Source organism: Monodelphis domestica, chromosome 5 (assembly GCF_027887165.1).
Source record: "Monodelphis domestica isolate mMonDom1 chromosome 5, mMonDom1.pri, whole genome shotgun sequence".
NCBI lineage: Eukaryota > Metazoa > Chordata > Mammalia > Didelphimorphia > Didelphidae > Monodelphis > Monodelphis domestica.
In genome coordinates this window covers 85528310-85541865 of record NC_077231.1, presented here as the reverse complement: position 1 = coordinate 85541865, position 13556 = coordinate 85528310, and the positions used below count along the sequence as shown (strand labels likewise).

Here is a 13556-nt window from a genome sequence, read left to right as displayed (position 1 = left end):
CAATTTTTACTAATGACTAGTAGAAAGGCTTGAGAAATACAATCACTCAAGTTAGAAAAGTAATTTAAGGCTTCAGAATCACTTGGATAAATGACAAAAAGGTCTAGACATAAAAAAAGTGAATAAAAAAAGAACCAGTCTCTCAAATAAAAAATAATGGCAACAAATAATCACAGGATGGAATAGAGAAAGACTAGAGAGGCTCATGGGGACCCAGAGGATGACCAAGAATCTTCAGTGACTACTGGTGATTTATGTATATATGTGGTGGTACATAATATAAAAGATCTGCCTGGTTTTCTCACCCTTTAGAGAGACTATTTCATATTCAAGACACCATTAAATGAAAAATGATTAAAAGGAAAGAAAGGGAGAAGGTAGGGTGAGGAGGAATCTATCTTTGTTTACATTTAAGAAACTTGGATTATCCATTGGTGTGGAGAAATTTGAAAGATTAATCATTAAATCAGTAAGCCTTTATTAAGTGCCTACTGTGTGCTAGCCACTATACAAGGCATGAGAGGCACAAAAACAAAGAATGATTTAAAACTTCTTATGAATAATAGAATCCAATCTAATACATTATAATATCTTACAATAAAATGTAAATCTCTTGAGGGTGAGGGCTACTCTGTATCCCCAGGGCCTAGAACACAAAAGGCATTTAATTAATGATGTCTAATTATAAAATGTGAACATAGTATTATAAGAAAATTGTTTAGGGTAAATTTTTTACTAAGATCTTGCATAGCATAGTATAGTAGAGGACTGAGTTTTCGGTCAGGAAGACTGAATATTGAATCCTGTCTCAGACATTTGCTAGATTAATGACTGGGGTAAATAATTGCACAACTCTGAGCCTCAGTGTCCTAATTTGATTAATAATGACCTTCCCCTTACAAGGCTGTTGGGATGATCAAGGAGATGATGTAAACAAAGCACTTGACAAACCCTAATAGAATGGTAAGCACAAATCTGACCAAGTCACTCCCTTCTTCAAAAACATGAAGTGGTTCCTTATTCTCTCCATGATCAAAAACCTACATTTGGCATTTAAAGTCCTTTATAACCTTCCCTTCTCCTAACTTTCCAAACTCTTAACTTCCCCAACTCTGGATTATACTCCATCATCTACTTGTCACCCACTAGGACAATGGCTTCCATAATGTTCCATGAATGAGATACTCTACACCTCTTAGCTCTAGATATTTTTTCTGGTCTCCCCATGCCTAGAATTCTGGCCCTCCTTATCTCTGACCAGTGCCTTCCCTTATTTCCTTGAAAAGCAACCTTATACATGAAGTACACATTCCTTCTTAGTTCTAATGCCTTCCTTCTCTTATTTCCTATTTATCGTGTATATAGCTTGCTTGCTTCTACATCTCTGTTTGCTTTTTTATCCCCTTCATCAAACCATGAAATCCTTAAAGACTGGAATGGCCTTTTCCTCTTCTTCCAGTGTTTTGTGTAGTGCCTGGTACATAGTAGGTGCTTCACAATAATAGTTAACATTGGTATGTTCCAGGCACTATGTTAAGTGATTTACAATTATTATCTCATTTGGTCTTCACAACAAACATCTCACTTTATACTTATAGCAATGCTGGGAGATAATAAATGTGTACTGACATGACTTTACCACTATAACTACAACAGCTACTATTATAATTTTCAGAAATAATGATGAGATCTAGACATAAAAATTCAATGATAAAAGGTAAAAAGAGTCATCTAATAATCATAAGAGCATTGGGCATTTATAGAGCACTTTAAAATTTACAAAGCATTTTACAAATATCTCATTTCATCCTCACAACAACCCTGAGAGAGAGAGATGTGATTATTGTCCTCATTTTACAGATGAGGAAATTGAAGTGAAAAGAGGTAGAGTGAAATAACTTGCCTGTGGTTACACATCCAATAATCATGGGGGACAATATTTGAACTCAGATCCTTTTGGCTGCAGCTCTAGTACCCTATCCACTGTGTGCGGAAATATTTTGATACAGTGGCCTACTGCTTAGGAAATATTTCTTCAATGAGGAAACTCTACCAATGCAAGTAAGCATTTTTTCTGCAACTTCTAGACTTGGGAGTTTTGGTATATGATTGTAATGGAACACTACTGTGCTAAAAGAAATGACAAGCAGGATGATTTTGGAAAAACCTAGAAAGACTTAAGTGAATAATGGAAAGTGAAGAGAACAGAACCATGAGAACATTACACACAATAACTAATTTTTGGATGAATAGCAGTGACTCACCTAGTTATCATCACCAATACAATGATCCAAGACAATCATGATGGAAAATGCCATTTGTCTTGAGAGAAAGAACTGATGGTGTCTGAATGCAGACCAAAACAATATATTTTGTTTATATATATAATATATATATTTCTCCTCTTAATTTTTTTGTTTGAAATCTCTTCCACAAGTTGATTAATACAAAAAATGTTTTACATGACTGTACATGTAAAATCTATATTAGATTTATTTCCATCTCAGGAAGGGGGAGTTTAAGAAGGGAGTAGAGAATTTGGAAATCATTTTAAATGAATATTAAATGTGTTTACATGAAATTGGGAGAAAATAAGATGATGTTTTTTAAAAAGAGGAAGATAGATACCTAGGATACTAAGAATTAGAGTCACATTCAATATGTGCCAAAAATAAGACTTGAAGCCAGGTCTCCCCTAGCTTTGAGACCAGCCCCATATCCACTACACCAGGGTGACTCTTATCATCAACATCATTGCCATTATCACCATCCTCAACTTTACCATCACCATCATCATCACAACCGCCATTGTCACCATCATCATTTTTATTAGCTACAACTTTGAAGGTATAGAGAGCTCTGTATGGGGAAACCCACTGTACCAAAACATTTCAGCACTATCCTTATAACTTAAAGTCTTAAAAGAGTCACCTGGGTAATAAAGAAGTAAAATGACTTTCCAAGGGATACACAAACAGCTAATTTTCAGAAGCAGAAGTTAATAAAAATATTCCAATTCCCAGTTCTACTCCATGCCCACTATGATATCATTACCACTGATAACATTCCACTCATCAATAGCAAGTTAGAAAATCTAATATAAAATGGAATTAGATCAGGTACTAGGTTGCCTGAGAAGCAGTAATTTTAAACTCACTTCAAAAGAAAAGTGGATGTATGATGATAATTTGTGACTTAATCTTAATTACAACTCTGAGCTAGAACCAATTATTTACCTTTTCAAACTCCAATGAGCATACTTAGCATTCATAGCCATGTGATAGCACATTAACATGTTAAGTAGAAACAAGACCTTCTAAATCATTCATCGAGATGACAACTGTGACTGTAAAGGCAAATGAAGAAGCCTATATTAACATTAAAGAGCTTCTTTTGGAATCATGAATACCTGGGCTCATGCTTCACTTATTGTCTACACATTGTCTATGTGACCCTGGGTAAATCATTTCTCCCCTTAGGGTCTGGAGATAATTCTAAAAACTTTACTTACAGAGTAAGTGTAGGCTAACCTGAATTGATAAAGAGAATTTCCTCCAATGAAATCAAAGATCCAGACTCTATCTCTATACTACAAATCACATTAATATTTTCTACTTTAATCATTTGTTTATTACAATCACAGAATAGCAAAAGAGAAACTAGACCTATTTGACTATTCCCATACAAGCCTGATTCTTTGTTCATATTTTCTTTGCACAGGATGCCCTTATACCTCTTTCCCTGTTGGAGATTGTTGAACTGAATCCCTCTTTTTTATACTTTAAAGTTCAGCATAATGCCATGAACTATAGGAATCCTTCTCTGATTCCCTACCCCAAAGGATAATGACTTTCTTTCCCTTTCTTGAACAGCAGACTGATCTGCTTATATCTCTCTTGTGCAGTTATAACAGGTTACTTCAGATTCCATTCACTTGCATCATGCCATCTTCCCCCTTTTTAGATTGTAAACTCCAGGAAAGCAGGGACCAGAGTTATAACTAGAATGCTTTTTTCCCTAGGGCAAAAGTAGTTGTGCAGCAGGGTGTAGGGCAGAAGGACAAATGACAGTGATGGGAGTGGATTGAAGAAGGAACAAAATGTTCTCTCTTTATCTGTGTCTCTGTCTCTATCTGTTTCTGTCTGTCTGTCTGTCTGTCTGTCTGTCTGTCTCTCTTTCTGTGACTGGGACAAAGTCCTAGCTGCCCTTCCTCAGTTACACTTCTCCTTAGTGTCAAGCACAGAGTTATATAAATAGTAGGTACTTAAATGTTTGTTGAATTAGAGTATATATTGTAAAAAATGGCCTTGAATCCAGGACTTCAATCCCCAGAAGTCCTTGCTCCACTTCCCCAAAATGCTTTGTAATCTCACTGAATTCTCACCTGGGCGGAGAGCAAATCATTATTTAAAGGGTCTCCACCCATGGCAGGGGCTCTTCTCTTCCTGTCTCCAATGGTAAGCAGATGTGTCTCATGATGTGAGTGAAATTGAATTGGGCCTTTCAGCCCACCTGGCACGTGCCTTTCTTACTTGTATTTTTCTTAAATTCTCAACCTTTAATAAACCTCTAAAAATATCATACTTCTTACAGAGAGAAACTAATTTCTACCTCTATCAGTACCTAAATTTTAATCTTTACAATATGGAGAGTCATGTCACAATAATGAGGGGAAACAGATAAAAAACTCAAATGTGCTACTGATCACTACAACAATTAAAAGACTAAGAGAATGGTATTTCTAGAGGGGCATGAATAAGAATTTCATGGAATGAGAAGACAACTATGTTGGGAATTCCTTAGAAAAGACAATACCATCACAGACAATTTCAAATATCGGTTATATGATAAATATACAGAGAAGATTCAGAAACAAAGTGAAAAGCAAAAGGAGATGGACTCAAACTGTAGGAAACATAAAGAAAGGTGTCTTTAAAAAACAGTGTTCATTAAAACCATAATGATTTACTCTGTAGAATAATGAGTTCACTCTCTCTTGATATATTCAACAAGGGATGAGATGACCATTTCTCAAGGGTGTTACAAAAGTACTATATTGTACTGGATGCTATGCAGTTTTCTTTTCAAACTCCAGGATACCTTGATTTCTATTCTTTTTAGTTCTTCTGTGTCCATCAGAAAGTCTTACTCAGGGGTTCTTACTTGTGGGTCTTTGAATTATTTTTTAAATATTGCAGTAGATAATTTAATAAAATTGTTTTCCTTTCTATTGTTCTGTTTTATGCATTTCAAATATTATTCTGAGAAGGGGTCAAAATGTTTTTCCAGGCTACCAAAAGGATTGAAGTTTGGTGAACTGAATAGAATATTCCATAATTAATGATATAATAAAACTAGAAAGCTTTAATACCAAATAATTCTGAGTTTTCTATAAAATATAGCTAACATTTATTTGTGGGCCACACAGATTTACCTCGATGAAAAGTACATTCAATATATTGGGTATAAATGTTTCACTTGAGTAGAGAACAATAAAATGGATCAGATAATTCTGCCTTCGAAGTAGTTATTGGGGAATATAGAATGATAATTCAGGAGGAGCAACCAGATTTGTTCCAGAGCCTGAAAATGTAAAGGAAATCAATTATGCTCAGCTTGCAACATAGAAGATCTACTAACCTAAGCATAAAATAATTAGCTCCAGGCAGTAGTTTCTTCCCTAGAGGCTGTATCTTGGCCTATCCTTGCTCTTTTCCTCCTATCTTCTCCCTTATCACCTGCAGATATCACAAGGGATTATCATCTCCTTTTCTCCATCAAATAAATTTGTTTCAGTAAGTCAATTAAAAGATATCATTCATGTTATGGACCTGAATAAGGTTGTTTGATATATATATTTTGCTGTTTATACCCAGTGCTGTGATTAGTCTTTGAGGATGCATATAGAAGCATCCCACCCATTTCTAGAGCAGTTAAGATAGCTGAATGATAGACGATTTCTCCCCCACTGCATTGTGGAATATGGCAGGCCTGTGAGTCCTTCTAAAATATAAAAGAAATTGTCTACCATGATTTTAATTTAAGTTTTTGCCACTGAAAGGTTATTTTGTTTTTACAAAACACAAACACAGTCTGCATATGCAGGGATAAAGGACATCAAAGCTTTCATTTCAAGCATCTCTGAAACATCCATCCAACCATGATTTAAAGTGAGCATGACATCCAATTGATCTTGCCATTCACCAAGACAATGGAGGGCTAAGGAACATGCCAGATTCACAAAGAAGTGTTACATTGTGAATGAAAGCATAGCATTATGAGAGATCAGCACCATGGCACTGCATACAACAGTCAGCTGCTATGGCAGTCTCCCAATGGCATTTTCCATGCATTACCTGGATGGGGAATTTTGGTTCTCCCATTAGTGGTTCCAGATGAGGATGCTTCCATTTTTATTGCCCTTCGGATAGGTGGGAGTGAAGAATGCCTAACCACAAGTGGTCGATGGGAGGCTGGACGGCTCGCCACACTTCGCCTTTGATGGATTTGCAAACGTTTTTCAGCCCCATGAAGAGATAAACTTAAACCTGGAATGAGAAATAGCACCATTCTATTGCAGAGGTTGGCTTGAGGTGGCTAAAAGACAAATTGGTTTCATTTTAAGTTAATGGCTACAAGTAAATTAATGTCAAATCCTTAGGCAAACAAGTGCACATTGCTTTCAAATTATTAAATGATGCTAGACACATCAAAATGTGCACACTGGTGGATTTTTATGGTATCAGTTTTGTGAATGACATTCCTAAATTGATTTAAGTTTTGCGCTCTCTCTCTCTCTCTCTCTCTCTCTCTCTCTCTCTCTCTCTCTCTCTCTCTCACACACACACACACACACACACACACACACACACACACTCCTGCACATATTTACAGAGGTGAATTAACTTTTTTATTCTAAACTTAACAAGAACAAAATAAAATAAGCATTTCCATATGAAATGAAGCACAAAAAATCAAATACAACTCTTTATTATGTACAACTTGGTTTTTCTTTTAAATATATAATAAATTCAATATGTAATTTTCAAATCCCTTGTGCTTGCCAATAGAGATATATTTAGTTTCACTTATGTCTATTAGACACTTACATCTAATTGACTTATGTCTATTCATACATGCATCCTTCTATCTGTTCATAAAATCATGCTTCCATCCAACCACCTACCTATTCATCTACTCATCTATCTACTTATCATCCATCCATCCATCCATTTGTCTCTCCTTCCATCCTTTCTATCCATGTATTTTTCAACATACCTACCTATTTTTTTTAATTAAACCCTTACCTTCTGTCTTGGAGTCAATACTGCGTATTGGCTCCAAGGAAGAAGAGTGGTAAGGACTAGGGAATGGGGGTCAAGTGACTTGCCCAGGGTCACACAGCTGGGAAGTGTCTGAGGCCAAATTTGAACCTAGGACCTCCCATCTCTAGGCCTGGCTCTCAATACACTAAGGTACCCAGTTGCCCCCAACCTACCTACCTATTAATATAGTGTGAAAAACAAGGTGATACAGTGGATAGGGGGCCAGGGTTAGTGTCAGGATCTCTGTTCAGATCCTGCTTCTGACACAAATTTACCACGTGACTGGGCAAGTCACTAAACCTCTCAGTAACCCTCTTGGGCAACTCTTTTAAATTAAAAGTTACAAAGTGGATCTTTCTGCAATAGTGTACAACACTTCCACAGTGGGAGTTTCCTAGACCAACAAAACAAAATATAACAGACTTAGAAACATTCCTCTTCCTATCTATACTAAAAACTAACATTGTTTCATACCTTATGACTTACATAATACTCTGTGTAAGTCACTGGACCTGGAGTCAGAGGACCAAAGTTTAAATTCTACCTGTTTCACTTAAAACCTGTGTAACTTTGAGCAAGTCATCTAACCTCAATGGGTCCTGATTCTCTCATTTGTGAAAGGAAGTGATTGCACTATAGAGATTCTTAGATTCCCTCTCATTCTTGGTCTATGGTCTTATGACCTTATTTGAACCTCACAAGAAACTTGGTAGTAGATATTATTGTACCCTTTTTATAGATGAGAAAACTGAGGCAGGGAGAGTTTTCCTCATGATCATATGGCTAATAAGTACCTCAGACAGAATTTGAATGCAAATCTCTCCTTACTCTAGTACAGCACTCTTTTCACTACATCTTTCTCACTCTTATTGTCTCTCTTAACTTCCTACCCTCTTCATCCATCATATATATATTTATATATATGTGCATGTGTGTGTATGTGTGTGTGAATATACATACACAAACACACATACATTTGTACATGGTTTCCCAAAAATCTAAAAAGGTATTAAAGGCTAAAATTGTACTGAGGCTTATGGGATACTATATAAGTTATATAACCATAGTTTTAGAGGACCTCAGAGGCACATGTTATAATTTCACAAACGAGGAAACTAGACCCATAGAGTTTAAATGGCTTGCCCAAAGTTATAAAGATAATAAGTTTCAGAGAAAAGATTAGAACTCAAGTCTTTTGACTCCAGATATAGTAGACTTTTCACTGTATTTTTCAAATCTCCTATCTCATTTCTGTTTAGGTATTTGTTCATCTACAAATATCCATCTGCCTATCTTTATATCGATCTACTTATACTTTCAGTTTTAAATATATTTGTTTTCCTAAATACTCACTAGACCTTAAGGTCTCTATCCTACTCCTAGAAAAATATAAAAGGAAATAAGAAGACATAACTCTTTTCTACTTCTCTGTGAATTAACTTTGATGAGACTTTTAAAACTGGAGGATCAGGATAAAGATTCCAGAACTCCCTCAAGAGTATATATTCTTCTGAAAGCTAAGTGGGCTCAACTAATCTTGCTAATTCAGCACCATTATTACTAGGCTTTTAATTATATATACCCACAAATCATCCCTACTCCTTTGAAGCAGTGCAATAAGAAAAAATACAAGTAAGAGGAATTCAGAGAAATAGTGAAGATTTGTTTGAACTAATACAGAGTAAAATACAGAGAACCATGGAAACAACATATACAGGATAGTTGGGCCCTTTTTCTTTTTTTTAAACCCTTATCTTCCATCTTAGAATCAATACTGTGTATTGGTTATAAGGCAGAAGGGCCCTATTTCCGCAGGGGATATGTTCCAAGACCCACCAAGATGGTTGGTACCATGGGTATAAGTAAATAATTCTGGCATCTTATATATGTGCTCTCTCTCACCCTGATCCTGTTCCATTTACCATCTTAAAAAATAAAGCTAAATAAGTGAAAATTAAAAGTGAAAGTAGAAGCAGAAGAGACCACCACCTCCAACAGACCTCAGTACTTTGAAGTTGACCCCTGATAACTGAAATCTCAGAAAACAAAATTGCAGATAAGGAGCCCCTACTATAATTACAGTGTTTAGATGAATGAATGAATATATGAATGAAAAAAGTATTTTATTAGATGCCTACTATGTGCCAGGCATTGTCCTAAGCACCAAGGATACAACTATATAAATAAATCAGACCCTGAGTTTATAATATAATAGGAGTAGACAACACACATGTCAGGGAATTATGGTCAGAGAAGGGTTATAGGAAATGTGAGTGGAGTCATGAGGATGGGTAAGGTGAGAGAGGATATGTAAAAGCTATCAGGAAGATACCAGAAGTGGATGGCTACATGCATTGTACAGAACGGTGGGGCAAGATATAGTGAGTTCATTGACTTTATATTTATTGACTCACTAAAGAAGAAATATAGGAAGATACCCACCCCTATTCTTTGTAGGGATGGAAGCTTAAAGATAGAATATATTGCACTGTAATGTAAGACGTATTTTTACTGTTAGTGGGCTTTACTGAACTGCTTTCTCATAACTTTTCCATCTCTTATGAAGGATAGGATGGAGAGGGAACCAGACTACATTGAGTGATACAAAAGCAAACTAGAAATAAAGATTTTAAAACAGTATTGGGAGTTCTTACTGTAATTATCACTGAATAAAGTCTCAGTAGATGTCTTGTCCAAGAACAATTTCCCCAGCAAGTAAAGCAGTAATCTTGTTCATAAAACTGACTCCCAGTTTCCCAATTTTCTTATGGAAAGAAAGGTGGCTGCAGTTGAGGAAAGGGGGCTAAGGAACATTCTATCTATCCACCTATCCATCCAACCAACAATAATATACTAGGCACTGGTGATACAGACAAAACAAAATAAAATGGTCCTTGCCCTCAAGGATTTAGCATCCTATTAGAAGAAATAACACATAAATTTATATGTAAATTCAAATATAAACAGAAAAATACAAAGTTATTTAGAGAGAGAGTCCCCCCCAGGTGAAGATAAAGAAAGACCTTCTTTCATATAGGAATAGTCATTTGAAATGATTTTTGAATAAAGATAAGGATTCTAAGAGGGGGAAATGAGGTATTTTTAAGTGTGAAGATATTCTGAATACAATAGGTAGGCAGCCAAATTTGGTTGGAATGTGGTCCCACAAAGGAATAATAATATATAATAACACTAGAAATGTAGGCTGGAACCAAAGTGTAAAAGACTAAGTTTCCAAGAGAAGAGATAGTGCTTGAACTATCCAGCAATCAATTAATCAATACTAATATATAACAGATATTAGGTGAATGTAGTGCTGGGTCTGGAGTCTGGTATATCCATCTTTATGAGTTCAAATCTGACTTCAGATATTTACTAGTTGTGTGACTTTGGGCAAGTCACCTAATCCTATCTGTCTCAATTCCTCGACTGTCAAATGAGTTGGACAGCGAAAGGTTAAATCACTGCAGTATCAGTGCCAAGAAAACTCTAAATGGGGTCATAAAGAGTAAGATATGACTGAATAACAACAACAGCATGTAATAGGCACTAGAGTTACGAATGCAAAGACCAAAACAATCCTGTCTCTCAAAAGGCTTACACTAATGAGGAGAGACAATAAATATGAGAATACATATAAAGATATATAGAGCATACACATAAAGTAAATAGATATAAAGGGGTTAACTACAATGTGGTTTGTTGGGAGGCCATGAGTAGGTGGGGGGATCAGGAAAGGATTCAAGTAGGTGTTGGTGCTTGGGCGGAGTCTTGGAAGAAGAGAAGGCTTTCAGATGACTGAGATGTAAAGGCATGTGGGACAGCAAGCACAAAAGCATGGAAATGGGATATGGAGAAGCAGAGAGAAGGCCAGTTTGGTTAGATTGCTGAGGAAGAATATATCCAATGGGACAGGAAAGATAGGTTGGAGTTAGGTTGTGTATGACTTTAAACACTAAACACAGTTATTTATCATTTATCCTAGAGGCAAAAAGGAGCCACTAGAGCTTCTTGGACAGGGGAATAATGTCAGAGTTGTGCTTTAGGGACACCCATTTCTACCAAAGAATGCATAGAAAGAGCCCAATTATTTCACTGAGTGATACATCAAAATTTCTTCCAAACAAAAATATTCTATTTTATTGTTAAAACATTAAAACAGAAACTCCAAGGGACAAATTAACAGAAACATTTTGAAGTCCCAAATGTGTTTATACTTTTTAACTTTAAAGAAGAAAATGGGAAGTTTAAGAGTAGATATTTATGTAAGGAACATCTTAAAAACCTGTTAAATTTTCATATGAATCCATGGGGGAGGGGAGAGAGAGAGATTTTCTTTCCTAGCAAAAACAGGTTTGTTTAGATGTCTCAGTCACCTTATCCCCCCCACACACACACACACACTTTTTGTTTTCTAATATATTCACTAACATACAATATGAATTATAGAAGAATTTACATCAGTATGAAAGGAACTTGATTCATTTTGTTAAAATATACAAAGCTGCCCCCAGTAATGTTCATATATTAAAGTAATAACTCTAGTATGCCAAAAATTTCATGAATTAAAAAAACCCATATCTTGGACTGGGAATACTGGTCAACCTATCATATCACTCTCTTGGCTTAATTAGTTTTTACATGCCATTTTTCCTGCTCTTCCCAAGGCTTGTGGCTTCTCTTACAAAATCATCTTATATATGCTTAGATATATACAAGTTGTCTTCTGTGCTAGAATCCAGCATTTAGTAAAATGCCTATATAGTAAGGAGGCTATATTTTAGATGTACTCAGTAGGTGCTTATTAAATACTTGTGGGTTGATTAATTAGCATTTTGGTAGGGAGGAAGGGACTATCCTGCCACTGTTGGAAGGATGGGCAGATCATAATACTTTTTTGTCCCTCAATAGTCAAATTGAGTTGGAGGAAGAGAGCAGTGCTCTTAACAATGCAAAGGTTCTTTCTGAAACAAGTCATTGAGAAAAAAAAAGTTTTATTGATATTTTTTCTTTTTGGTTTTCCCATTTCCCAATATACCTTTCTCCCTCTTTCCCAAAAATTATTCTTTATAATAAATGAAAGGGAGAAGGGGAAGAAAGACTTAGCAAAAAGCTAATCAGTACACTGAAAAAAATCTGACAAGCACATACTCTTATCCCCGTTTTAAAGATAAAGAAATAATCTGATTAATGTGAAGTAACTTGCCAAGAGTCACACAGCTAATAAATCTTAGAGGTAGAATTTGAACCTAGATTATCTGACTCCAGATCTAGCATTCTATCCACTGTACTTTCTAGATGTCAAATGGCTGTTCAACTTGTAATATTGCACTATGTAGACAATTACAGTTGCAGGTCACCAAACAACAATAGAGGGTAGGCTGCCCCAGATTACTGACAAGAAATTGCATATAAGAAGATAGAGAAAAGGCATCATTATAAAAATCTATGACTGCAAAAATATGCAGACCAGTGTTCTAGTACCAGTGGACGGCCCATACTCTCCCCTGGTATCTAGGCATTGCCTACAGACTTAGAGAAAAAAACTCAGAACATAGGATGAGAGACCTTTCTCCATTGGGAGAAGAGTACAGAAGGGCATTAATGGACAAAGATGGTGATACTGTATGGGCAGACTATAATCTGTACCTTGAGAAGGAGAACTCAAATCAATGGGATCATGGCTCCTTCAAAAGGAATTACATTTTTCTTGTTTCATTCAAACATTTTTCAAAGCCAGGAAGCCTGTTTTTCCAGGTTTCTCTCCCATCTATTTTCTGTTATTGGATAGCTGGAGACTGTAGATAAGGCAGGATATGCACTGCAGGAGTTTGAATCTTCCCATCCTCTGTGACTGCAGTTGTTATGCCTGAAATTGTCCTGCTGTGATGTCACATCCCTTCCCATCAACTGGGCCCTGAAGAATTGAGCTGGTCCCTATCTCCTTCCCCAACAGCCTCTTCTGGTGCCCCATGGTCTCAGTGTCAGTTTTGCAAGCACTTTCTCTGAAGCACAGTGCCTCTAGTCTCCAGCTCCCTCCTTCTTCACACAAAGGGCTTTGGTGCTTATTTTCACATTGCAGGTTCAAAACAAAGAAGCAAAAACCTGAAATTATCCATTACTTTGAAAAATTACTATTTGAAATGAGAAACCAGAAGCATTAATATGCTTCACTTTTTTCCTGGCCTCTGAGGCTCCTACCAGTCTTCAATCCAAGATGCTATGATTGAA

General features: G+C 36.1%; 1 protein-coding gene across 2 annotated transcripts in view; it reads right to left on the bottom strand.

Annotated features, from left to right (window-relative positions):
* ANO4 (anoctamin 4) overlaps nucleotides 1-13556 on the bottom strand; it is a 475191-nt gene that overhangs the window by 244764 nt on the left and 216871 nt on the right. For both annotated transcript variants that reach the window (XM_007503277.3, XM_007503279.3), the window contains exon 4: nucleotides 6357-6548. In XM_007503277.3, coding sequence (XP_007503339.1) covers nucleotides 6357-6548 — 192 coding nt within the window. The remainder of the gene's footprint in view (nucleotides 1-6356; nucleotides 6549-13556) is intronic.